The following is a 13,684-nucleotide window of genomic DNA, read 5'->3' as shown; positions in this document are numbered from 1 at the left end:
ATGGTCATCTGTCTAGTCATGTGGTCATCTGTCTAGTCATATGGTCATGTCATCATATGGTCATCGGTCTAGTCATATGGTCATGTCATATGGTCATCTGTCTAGTCATATGGTCATGTCATATGGTCATCGGTCTAGTCATATGGTCATGTCATATGGTCATCTGTCTAGTCATATGGTCATCTGTCTAGTCATGTGGTCATCTGTCTAGTCATATGGTCATCTGTCTAGTCATATGGTCATGTCATATGGTCATCGGTCTAGTCATATGGTCATCTGTCTAGTCATGTGGTCATCTGTCTAGTCATATGGTCATGTCATCATATGGTCATCGGTCTAGTCATATGGTCATGTCATATGGTCATCTGTCTAGTCATATGGTCATGTCATATGGTCATCGGTCTAGTCATATGGTCATGTCATATGGTCATCTGTCTAGTCATATGGTCATCTGTCTAGTCATATGGTCATCTGTCTAGTCATATGGTCATGTCATATGGTCATCGGTCTAGTCATATGGTCATCTGTCTAGTCATGTGGTCATCTGTCTAGTCATATGGTCATGTCATATGGTCATCGGTCTAGTCATATGGTCATCTGTCTAGTCATGTGGTCATCTGTCTAGTCATATGGTCATGTCATCATATGGTCATCGGTCTAGTCATATGGTCATGTCATATGGTCATCTGTCTAGTCATATGGTCATGTCATATGGTCATCGGTCTAGTCATATGGTCATGTCATATGGTCATCTGTCTAGTCATATGGTCATCTGTCTAGTCATGTGGTCATCTGTCTAGTCATATGGTCATCTGTCTAGTCATATGGTCATGTCATATGGTCATCGGTCTAGTCATATGGTCATCTGTCTAGTCATGTGGTCATCTGTCTAGTCATATGGTCATGTCATATGGTCATCGGTCTAGTCATATGGTCATCTGTCTAGTCATGTGGTCATCTGTCTAGTCATATGGTCATGTCATCATATGGTCATCTGTCTAGTCATATGGTCATGTCATATGGTCATCGGTCTAGTCATATGGTCATGTCATATGGTCATCTGTCTAGTCATATGGTCATCTGTCTAGTCATGTGGTCATCTGTCTAGTCATATGGTCATCTGTCTAGTCATATGGTCATGTCATATGGTCATCGGTCTAGTCATATGGTCATCTGTCTAGTCATGTGGTCATCTGTCTAGTCATATGGCCATGTCATATGGTCATCGGTCTAGTCATATGGTCATCTGTCTAGTCATGTGGTCATCTGTCTAGTCATATGGTCATGTCATCATATGGTCATCGGTCTAGTCATATGGTCATGTCATATGGTCATCGGTCTAGTCATATGGTCATGTCATTATGGTCATCTGTCTAGTCATATGGTCATCGGTCTAGTCATATGGTCATCGGTCTAGTCATATGGTCATGTCATTATGGTCATCTGTCTAGTCATATGGTCATCTGTCTAGTCATATGGTCATCTGTCTAGTCATGTGGTCATCTGTCTAGTCATATGGTCACCTGTCTAGTCATAGCATTGTCCAGCCTCTGCCGACCCGAATCTCCCAGACCAATTTAATGTGTTCTGCACAAGGTTTGAAGCTCCACGCAGGTCCCCCCCCCTCCACCTACTCTGCCTCTCCTACCACTGCTACCTCAGCTGCTCCACTCTCCATCACTGTGCATGACATTCGGACCCTCTTCAAAAACCAGAACACCAGGAAAGCTTGTGGCCCAGACAGGGTGTCACCTGCTGCCCTCAAGCATTGCGCCAGTGAGCTTGCTCCAGTGTTTACACACATTTTCAACCAGTCTGTTGACTCATGTAGAGTCCCTGCGTGCTTCAAATCAGCTGTCATCATCCCGGTGCCAAAAAATCCCAAGATCACCGACAGACCGGTCGCCCTCACCTCTGTAGTCATGAAAACATTCAAACACTTGGTTCTGCCCTACCTCAAAGCCTCCAGAGACCATCTCACGGACCCCCTGCAATTTGCATACAGACCCAACCACTCAGCAGACGACGCAGTCAACTTGGCACTCCACTATATTCTGCAACACCTGGACAATCGGAACACCTATGCCAGAGTCCTGTTTGTGGATTATAGTTCAGCCTTCAATACCATCATTCCTGACCTCCTCCACAATAAACTGGCCCAGCTGAATATCCACCCCTCCATCTGTCAGTGGATTACTGACTTCCTCACCAACAGAAGGCAGTATGTCAGGATGGGCCCTCATCTGTCTCAGCCCCGCACAGTTAACACCGGTGCTCCTCAGGGCTGTGTGCTCTCCCCCCTGCTCTACTCCCTGTATACCAACGACTGTACCTCTGGTGACACATCTGTCAAGACCATCAAATATGCAGATGACACCACCATGGTTGGCCTCATCACTAATAATGACGAGACTGCCTACCGGAGGGAGGTCGGCCGCCTGGTGTCCTCGTCTGCAGCCAATAACCTGGAACTCAACAACACCAAGACGGAAAAAGGCTCCAACTCAACTCTCCACTGGTCATCAGTAACTCCTCTGTCACGATAATGGATGAATTCAAGTTTCTGGGCACTACCATCTCCAGCAAGATGGCCAGCAGCGTTTGTTCTTCCTCATGCAGTTCTACAGGGCAGTCATAGAGAGCATCCTAACATCTTCCATCATTGTCTGGTACGACTCTGCGTCTGCCCAATCCAATTCATGAATTGAATTGAATATGGTCATCTGTAGTCATATGCTCATCTGTAGTCCCATAGTCATCTGTCTACTCATGTGGTCACCTGTCTAGTCATATGGTCATGTCATATGGAAGACAGATCTTAAAAAGCTCCAATCGCTCATAACAGGGCTGTCAGCTAGCTCTCTGTTGTTCTATTCATATGAATGCCAACAGAATGCACCATAAACTCTCATGGCTTCCTGTTGAACAACAATTATCCATTAGTATCCAGTCTTTTCACTTTCTTTAGGAATGTAATATTTTTCACAGTATAATATAATATATACGTTTAATTACAGTATTTCTATGACCAATTAGTGTATACTATCAATGAACATAACCACCATACCACACAGGCCAGTTGAGGATATCTGACTCCCCAGACCAAGGTCAAATCTACAGTAATATACAGAGCCAAGAAAACATTAAAAGAACATCTAATGCGATCAACCATGTGATTGTACAGATACAAATCCACTCAGTGTTTAATAGATTGCATATTATAATTGGTATTTATGTTTATTTATTAATGTCTACCTTTTACCGGTTTGTAATGTCCTAATGTAATTGTTTGTTATGTTGTTTTACTTCCACACTGGACACTACGGAGTCAGCTAATGGGGACCTTAATAACAATTATAATAAACAATTATAATTGTCACACACACACACGAAAAATCACAGCGTAGAGGAGAGTGAATGTGTGTGTGTGTGTGTGTGTGTGTGTGTGTGTGTGTGTGTGTGTGTGTGTGTGCACGCAGACAAGCTGTCATTGACTGCCCACCCCCAGTGTCCAGAAGGCCAGCCTTGGCCCTAGATTGCAGCATTACAGAATTGATCGAAAACAATTACTTGTGCAAATAAGAGGGGACCATTAGAACTAGAGGTGTGTGGGGGGGGGGGGATAGGGAGGGGGGATAGGAAGGGAGGGAGGTCCTTAAAGCAGAGCAATCATAGTTAGAGTTGTCAGACATACAGAGAAGCTATGAGCTGTATCCAAAGTTAGCTTAACAGCGCCATTACCCTATCCAGTTTCCTCCACATCATCCTGGTCTATCTTAGAATCACTCCTTGTTTCACTACAACTTTACTTTATTTATCTCATCTTGTAAAAAAGCAATCCTAGGAAACAACCTGGAACTAATTACCGTCCTACTGAGATCATTCTTGTGATATCATGTTATCTGGCCTCTTGGCTGCCTGCACTAAAGATTCATTGCCCCTGTGTTTGTCACTGAACTGTGGCAAACCCTGGGCTTCCATCAGACTGCGGGCAGAGACAAGTCTGTCCTCTGATCGTTTACATGTGTTTTGTCGCCCCTGGAGACTGGCTGACTGCACCTCTCCATCCAGTCAACTGGTGATGTTGTCCTGATTGTTCTCAGTGTTTTGTGTAGTGTTTATTAGAGGCTAATCTTATCTGGCTCTGTGTGTGTGTGTGTGTGTGTGTGTGTGTGTGTGTGTGTGTGTGTGTGTGTGTGTGTGTGTGTGCGTGTGCGTGCGTGCGTGCGTGCGTGCGTGCGTGCGTGCGTGCGTGTGTGTGTGTGAGAGAGACCACTCCGGTAGTGCCTGTAGTTGATACAATCAGCATGTACCAGGCTGCTGCAACAAAAGAGGTGAAGTAACAACACAAATGTATGGACAAGATAGTTAGTTAGTGGGAGGGATGTGGATGCAGGACAGCAGAGTAGGAGTAGTAGTGTTTGTTTGTGCCCCAAACCAGAATAATACGGATTCTAGTTTGCTCTCCATGATCAGATCTACTGTATTGGCAGATTCTGAGCAGTATAGGGGAAATCAGTCATCTGATCAAGGATAGCAAAAATTCCTTCTGATCCAAATTAAAAGTGGGCCCTGGGGGGTATTCCATCCACGTCGCTAAAGCGGGGTACACACATAAGGATTTTCAAAATCTTAACCGAAATCTTATCTGAGACAGACCCCACACATGAAGAAACAAAATCTTGGATTGAACAGCCTTGAGCGGGGTACACACATACGGATTTTCTGCGATTTCAGCGATTTTCGGATGTCTGAAAACAACAGAAAACGCCCGGTTATCAGATGGATCTTAACATTTTCCTATAACAAAATCCTGGGGTGTGAGGTGTGTTAAGAGTCAATTCTCTTCAATTGTCAATCAACTCTCAACTCTCAACCTGCTCGGAAAATGGGCGTGGGGAACGACAGATTCCAGACTCTAGAGCAGGGGTCCCCAAACTACGGCCCGCGGGCCGAACACGGCCCACCCCCACACTTGGACCGGCCCTTTGAACAACGTGTAATTTCTACCTGCAATTGCGGCATTGCACCGACGTGGTGGCGGGGGCGCTGTTTCGCAAATAAGTTAGCTTTCGTGTTTGCTAGCGAAATAGCTGATAGTTGATGTTGACTGCTCAAGGAGAATACATATTTGAAAGTACAGAATGCCTGAGAGCCTTATATTGCATTATATTACATAACATTTTGAATGGTCATCTGGTGCCTGAATATTGTGTTTTCCTTTACATAAATAATGACATTTCCACCATAAATTGATGCAGAAAGGGCACAAATTGCATCTAAATTCACCAGAATGCAAGAAATTAAGTGTTTGATGCTCGTTTAAGGACCCCCAGACAGCCCTGCTTCATGGGTCCCCCCGTGTATGATGAGGGTCCTCCCTCAAGTATCAGACTGTAAAACTGATTATATTTCATTGACATATCACTATAGGTATAAATTCCATCCAAATTCAACTGTTTAGACTTTGTTTGCATCCACCAGTGCTCTCCTGCGCGCAATTGCTTTGCGCAACCGCCTCCATTCCACTCCGTTCCATATTATTTTATGTTAGAGACCAACCCAGGCCCCCCATCACAGAAAGGAAAAATGATGTGGCCCTCACAGAAAAAAGTTTGGGGACCCCTGCTCTAGAGTCTCGTTCCCCAAGCCAGAAATCTCGCGTGAACCCATCCTTTTAATATTGCCTTTAAATTACCAAATAATTAAATTAAGATTATATAATGATTAAAGCACTTTGAGCCGCAACGTTTGCAGGAAAAGCGCTATACAAATAAAGTTATTATTATCTAACGTAGTACCCTGACTAGTCAGCTCGCTTCCTGATTGGCGAGCAGGGTTGCCAGATGGGAATGATATTTTCCACCCTAACCACAGTCTAAAACCGCTAATTTCACCAAACAATCTGGCAACCCTATGATTTCTGGTCGGAAGTATTGAACACATTTCACATTTACGATTGTCGGCCACGCCCATTTTCCGAGCAGGTTTGCGGGAGAGATTGACTCTTAACACACCTCACACCCCAGGATTCTGTTATAGGAAAATGTTAAGATCCATCTGATAACCGGGCGTTTTCTGTTGTTTTCAGACATCCGAAAATCGCTGAAATCGCAGAAAATCCGTATGTGTGTACCCCGCTTAAGATCCATCTGATAACCGGGCGTTTTCTGTCCTTTTCAGACATCCGAAAATCGTGCCAAAACCGGCCAAAAACTCCTTATGTGTGTACCCCGCATAAAGGAATTTCAGGCTTTGAGTCTGACTCTGAGTTGAGTGTACAGTATAAATCTGAATTTATTGTACAGTATATCGTTATTTATTGAGTGTACAGTATATAGTTATATACATCTGAGTTGAGTGTACAGTGTATAGTTATTGAATGTACAATGTATAGTTATATACAGTATATACCGTAGTTATATACATCTGATTTGAGTGTACAGTATATAGTTATATATATATATACAGTATATATATATATATATATATATATATATACAGTATATAGTTATTTTCCGAGTGCTCAATGAGGTGCTACAGTATATCCTCAAGAGGCTCAGTTATAGCAGGGAAATTGTGTCTATTGTTATTCTGCCTCTGGAGACAGATACCCCTCTGTGGCATCTCGCTCACAAACACACACACACACACGCTCGCACACACGCACACACATAGTGACACGCACACACACACATACTCACATACACACAAACATACACACAGACACGCACACACACTCAAACACAAGTACACACACACTCAGTAGGTATACGGCTCTGGAAAAAATTAAGAGACCACTGCAAAATTATCGGTTTTTCTGGTTTTACTATTTATAGGTACCGGTATGTGTTTGAGTAAAATTAATAAAATAAATAAATATATATATATATATATATATTAGTCCCACCTTTGCTGCTATAACAGCTTCCACTCTTCTGGGAAGACTTTCTACTGGATTTTAGAACATGGTTGCGGGGATTTTCTCCCATTCCACAAGAGCATTAATGAGGTCGGGCACTGATGTTGGGCGAGAAGGACTGGCTCACATTCGGCGTTCCAATTCATCCCAAAGGTGTTCGATGGGGTTGAGGTCAGAGCTCTCTGTGTAGGCCAGTGAAGATCTTGGCAAACCATGTCATTATGGACCTCACTTTGTGTATGGGGGCATTGTCATGCTGAAACTGGAAAGGGCCTTCCCCAAACTGTTGCCACCAAAAAAATCTCTAGAATCGCATTGTACGCTGTAGCATTAAGATTTCCCTTCACTGGAACTAAGGGGCCTAGGCCAAACTATGAAAACATCCCCAGACGATAATTGTGTCCACATACTTTTGAATATATACTGTGTATATACAGTTAGGTCCGAAAGTATTTGGACAGTGACACAATTTCCATAATTTTGGCTCTGTATGCCACCACAATGGATTTGAAATGAAACAATTGAGATGTAATTGAAGTCCAGACTTTCAGCTTTAATTCAAGGGGTTGAACAAAAATATTGTATGAAACGTTTAGGAATTGCAACCATTTTTATACACAGTCCCCTATTTTCAGGAGCTCAAAAGTAATTGGACAAATTAACATAATCATAAATAAAATGTTCATTTTTAATACTTTGTCGAGAATCCTTTGCAGGCAATGACTGCCTGAAGTCTGGAACCCATGGACATCACCAAATGCTGGGTTTCCTCCTTTGTGATGCTTTGCCAGGCCTTTACTGCAGCTGTCTTCAGTTGTTGTTTGTTTGTGGGTCTTTCTGCCTTTAGTTTTGTCTTCAGTAAGTGAAATGCATGCTTGATCGGGTTGAGATCAGGTGATTGACTCTGGCCATTGCAGAATATTCCACTTACTTGCCTTAAAAAACTCCTGGGTTGCTTAAGCATTATGTTTTGGGTCATTGTCCATCTGTATTTGAAGCACCATCCAATCAACTTTGCTGAATTTGTCTGAATCTGAGCCTAGAGAATATCCCTAAATACTTCTGAATTCTTCTGTCTGCTTCTGTCTTCTGTCACATCATCAATAAACACTAGTGACACAGTGTCGTTGGAAGCCAGGCATGCCCATGTCATCATCACCCTGCCTCTACGTTCTTTTACAGATGATGTAGTATGCGTCGGATCATGAGCCGTTCCAAGCCTTCTCCATGCTTTTTTCTTCCCATCAGTCTGGTATGGGTTGGTCTTAGTTTCATCTGTCCAAAGAATGCTGTTCCAGAACAGGGCTGTTTTTTTTTTTTAATGTTTTTTGTCAAAGTCTAATCTGGCCTTTCTATTCTTGAGGCTTATGAATGGCTTGCACCTTGTGGTGAACCCTCTGTATTTGCTTGTGTGAAGTCTTTCTTTTATGGTACACTTGGATAATGATATGCCTACCTCCTGGAGACTGTTCTTCACTTGGCTGGATGTTGTGAAGGGGGTTTTCTTTACCATGTAAAGGATCCTGTGATCATCCACCACTCTTGTCTTCCATGGACGTCCAGACCTTTTTGTGGTGCCGATCTCACCAGTGCGTTCTTTTTTTCTCAGAATGTACCAAACAGTTAATTTGGCCACTCGCCTTTTTCACTTGCATTGAGAGCTCCGTTGACTGCATGTTGTGCGTATACAGCAACAGCTTCCAAATGCAAATGCCACACTTGGAATCAACTCAGACCTTTTACCTGCTTAATTGATAAAGAAATTATGAAGGAATAGCCCACACTGGCCCATGAAACAGCTTTTGAGTCAATTGTCCAATTACTTTTAGAGCTGTAATTCCTAAACCCTTCCTTCAATTTGGATGTGAATACCCTTACCCTACAGCTGAGAGTCTGCACGTTAAGCCCATATTCATTATATAACTGTAACCTGAAGATGTTTTGGTAAACAGTTAAAATAACACAAATTCTGTCTGTGTCCAAATGGACCTAACTGTATATATATATAAATACATATATTCTATAAACTACTGACAACAAATTCCAAGTAAAACTATTGTCATTTAAAGTGTTTTAGACCTTGAATAATGCAAAGAAAAGTTCATGTTCATTTTTAAACAACACAACACTTATGTTTTAACTTAGGAAGAGTTCAGAAATCAATATTTGGTGGTGGTTTCATGCGCCTTGGCATGCTCTCCACCAGTCTTTGACATTGCTGCTGGGTAACTTTATGCCAGTCCTGGCACAAAAGATCAAGCAGCTTGGTTTTGCCAATCCTCAGAGTTTGGGAACATTGTCAGAGCAGAAGGAAGCATTTTTTTCCAGGACAACCATGTACATGCCTTGATTCATGGGTCCTTCACAAATCTGCCTGATTCCAGCCTTGCTGAAGCACCCCCAGATTATTACCGATCCTCCACCAAATTTGATAGTGGGTGTGAGACACTGTTGCTTGTAGGCCTCTCTAGGTCTCCGTCTAACCATTAGAGTACCAGGTGTTCGGCAAATCTGAATATTGGACTCAAGATTTGGTTCAGGTAATCACCTAATCAGGACCTCACTAAGTAGAATAAGGTATGCCTGTGTTGGAATTCAACAGACACTGGAATGGAATGGCTGCCATACATGTAAAGATGCTGGAGTGGTCTCTTAATGTTTTCCAGCAAGCTAAAACAATGAATGCTCCTGGTCTCTTCTTCACTGTGCCTGTGAGGGTGACGGGCCTCAGCTGTGAGTGCCACTGACAGAGAGGGGTGGTCGCCTGCTGTCACTCACACCTATACCACTTTAATGAAACACACCAGGCCTCATACCGGGGAGCAGCGGATGGGTTTAGATAGCTACCCCACACGTTCAGTTTGGAGCTATCACACCCAGAGGGCTGTTTAGTTTACACATTCACTCAGCGTTCCACGCCTCAAACGAGAGACGTCCATCGCGGTGGAAAACAAACGGGAACACGGGCGATGTGCATTATTCATGCCGGTCGTAAATTGGCCCAGCTGTAGTCGTTTGGGAGACGATTGCTGTGAATGGTTGGGGAGATGCCCTGTTTATGGAGCACATTGATAGCACCTCCTCGTTCATACTGCAGTAGAGCACTATAGGTTGAAATGGATCCATTCAATAAGCAACATTGTTTTGTTTTGTCTCGCATCATCTGTAATCCCCCAGCGGAGCAGTGGGGTTGCCCCAGGACTTTTGTTTCTGTTTTCTATACGATACCAAGGTATAGGTGATTACATTATACCATATTGCAATATCCCTGCTATTTCCTCATACTTTTTGAAAAACAAAAATGTCATAGGGAGTAATCCAATTGTAAATTATTACGACTTAACTCCTTTATATTGGATCCTACTATAAACACTTTTGGAGCACAAAACAATAAATAAAGCGGAGGTGATTTATGAGTTCCACTATCTCAGCTGCCAAACATTCACATTTGCCCAAAAAAAACTAAAAACATAAAGTGTTTTCACATCTCCAGACTCGAACCCCAAAAAGCGATAACTAGAAAGTAGATGTGATTTTGCATGCAGCTCAAGACAGGGAGGTTAAAATGGAAAACAAAATGATGCCATTATAGTGGATAGAGATAGCACTGGAGAATATCATTGAAGCGGTAACGTCTTTCTATGCTTGTGAGTGTTTGTTTAACTTTCTTCTCTCCTTCTTCTGTCTGTTTATTATTCAGATAATAAATACGCTCCGGCGGTGAGTCTAAACGGGTTCATCTTCATCCTGGGAGGAGCCTACGCCCGCGCCACCACCATCTACGACCCTGACAAAGGCAACATCAAGGCTGGGCCCAACATGAACCACTCCAGACAGTTCTGCAGGTAAGAATCCAATATAAACACCTCTCACATGAACCACCCCTCACATGAACCACTCTAAACATGAACCACCTCTCACATGAACCACTCTAAACATGAACCACCTCTCACATGAACCACTCTAAACATGAACCACCTCTCACATGAACCACCCCTGACATGAACCACCTCTCACATGAACCACTCTTAACATGAACCACCTCTCACATGAACCACTCTAAACATGAACCACTTCTCACATGAACAACCCCTGACATGAACCACCTCTCACATGAACCACTCTTAACATGAACCACCTCTCACATGAACCACTCTAAACATGAACTACTCCTCACATGAACCACCTCTCACATGAACCACCTCTCACATGAACTACTCCTCACATGAACCACCTCTCACATGAACCACTAAACATGAACCACCTCTCATGAACCTCTCATGAACCACCTCTCACATGAACAGCGCTTGCTATTTTCAAGGCCAGAATTTTTGTGATGGCACTTCACCTGCTAACTGTCATGATCAAGCCACCATGCACAGATGAGAAAGTGCAGCAAAGCTGAGAACATGAACCACCTGAGCGCAGATGAGAATGTGCTTCAGCACAGTGGTCATTTCACCTGTTACCACCAACACAAATTGCCTGCGTTTGGACCTGCGTCTGAAAATAGAGTCCTAGGGGTCAATATGAATCAGTCTGGAGTTTATGGGGTTGATATGAACAGGCAGGTGTGCAGGCCAGTGGCAACTGTTTAAGAAGCACCCTAGATGATAGTCATAAATACATTTGGAAGGCAATTCTAGTCAGAGATCTAAGACAATGTACAAAATGTGTAACATAAATCATGTTGTCAGAAATATTGATAAACTATTCCCACCCGCACTCACCAGCTGTTCCGCTACATTAAGGTCTGACGCGCGCACAAGCACCAAACCATACACACAAGCACACACACACACACACACACGCACACGCACACACGCAGACACACACACACAGCTCTGTAGGGTGTCTGTAGGGCACCAGCAGCCATTATAGGCACTAGTTTCTCCTTCCTCTGACCATGTCTCTATATGTAATGTATTCTCCCTCTGTTTAGGTTTAAGTTTACCCAGAACTATTTTCTTTTTGGATCAGCTGTTCCTTTTTCCTGTGTAAATGTAATATTCTCATGGGGCCCATCAGTGAACCGTGTGTGTGTGTGTGTGTGTACTGTACCTTATGTAAATAGAGATTGCTCAAAACCCCAACGGGGTTACATACTCATAATCAGCTTACAGCCTACAAGTTTTAATCCTTTCTGCACACAAACTCTGTTTCCGTTTCTCATATCAAATGAGCATAATGTAAATATATTTTTCATTATTTTTCTCTCTCTGCACAAAGGGATATTTTAATGATTTTCATCACAGCTGTGGAGAAATGGTGACAGTTGTGCAAAGTAATGTCAGGCACAGCAACAGTTTCAGCAGTCAATGTATCTGTTTATACTCTACCTTATGTTTGATATTTGATTCATGTATGACTCTGTTTAACACCTTTATAGTCAAATTATTTGTCATATGCTGGTGTTTCAACAGTTGGAAAATGTCATTTTTGTCAAAAATCTTGTTGTTGTGTTTTGGTGTTTAATGTCATGTATGTTAAGTAATCAACAGGAAATGATATGATACTGATGACACAACTGATGTAGTAGATGACATGTGTTTATCTGTGTGTGTTGACAGTGCGGTGATCCTGGACGGTAAGATCTATGCCACTGGGGGCATAGTGAGCAGCGAGGGTCCGGCGCTGGGCAACATGGAGACGTTTGACCCCTGCACCAATAACTGGACGCTACTCCAGTCCCTGCCCTGCCCGCTCTTCAGACACGGCTGTGTGGTCATCAAGAAGTACATCCAGAGCGGCTGAGACCGCCTCCACCCGGATCAGACCACTTCAGTCACTCTGAGTGCAGCTTTGGGGTCGGTCAGCACCTCCAGGACTCAATGCCAGCGTCCATCCATCTACCACCCCCTACCCCCACCCAATCCCCCCGTGCAGAATGTAGACATTTTAAACCACTCGGCCATCTCAGGCACTGGTGCCTAAGCTACTGTATGTATCAGAGTGTAGCGCACCTGCTAGCCTATAGGCACAGGGCCTCTCAGAATAAACTCCAGCTTCTTGGTTTAATCATTTGTTCAATGTTCATATTTTACATTTTTAACTGGCAGCCCCCTTTTTCTACTTGTTTTCCTCAGTCAGTATGGTAAAGTAATCACACTCCTGGTGCTGTCACTCTTCCTGTGGTTTCTGCTTGTGAGGTAGACGTCTAGGAGAGTGACTGGCCACTCTGGTTCATAGGTTCGCGTAGTAATGACACTAGTAGGACAGGAGGTCCAGTGGCAGTTGTCTCAGTGTCTCAAGGGGAAAGAAGTCGGAGCTTGCAGGGTTTTAGAAACATATCAGGAAACAAACTTCATACTGTGATGCTTGAGGGTGAGGGGCCTTGTTTTTTCCCAGACATTTCTTTGATTTGAGGGCAAGGTGTGATTCTAGCTGTCTCGTTCTGGGTCAGAGACTGCTGGACATGAACCTACATGTAGGTGGGGATTCCCTTCCCACATGACATCTGAGAGACTTCAACAGGGGCCAATCCCCTAAACCCAGCCAAAGCACAATAGAGGCTCCAAGGATCAAAGATTTCAACTTGATATCAGTTTCGGTTTTTTTCTGTCTCTATCTTTCTTTTTCAATCCTTTATTTTCACTTCATCACAACCCACAAGCCACAATGTTGGGTGGGGGTTGGGGGCTATTCTGTAAATAAGGGAAGGAAATATGTATATTTTAAAACCTGAAGGTGATTCTGTATAATTGTTTTTAGAGAAAAAAATTGATAGGTTGGATTAAAAAAGGTATGTCTGTAAATCTGTAC

At 43.2% G+C, this 13,684-nt stretch overlaps 1 protein-coding gene across 1 annotated transcript in view; it reads left to right on the top strand.

Moving 5' to 3' along the window:
• klhl29 (kelch like family member 29) overlaps positions 1-12,676 on the top strand; it is a gene marked incomplete at both ends in the record, with an annotated part of 175,692 nt that extends 163,016 nt beyond the window's left edge. The window contains 2 exon segments of the mRNA XM_080540434.1: positions 10,623-10,767; positions 12,493-12,676. Of these exon segments, the coding sequence (XP_080396560.1) occupies positions 10,623-10,767; positions 12,493-12,676 (329 nt within the window).
• Positions 12,677-13,684: the final 1,008 nt, after the last annotated feature.

The sequence above is a fragment of the Nansenia antarctica genome (assembly GCF_963989245.1).
Source record: "Nansenia antarctica genome assembly, chromosome: 1".
Lineage (NCBI taxonomy): Eukaryota > Metazoa > Chordata > Actinopteri > Argentiniformes > Microstomatidae > Nansenia > Nansenia antarctica.
The sequence above is the reverse complement of the archived record's forward strand: the minus strand, read 5'-3'. Positions and strand labels throughout refer to the sequence as shown.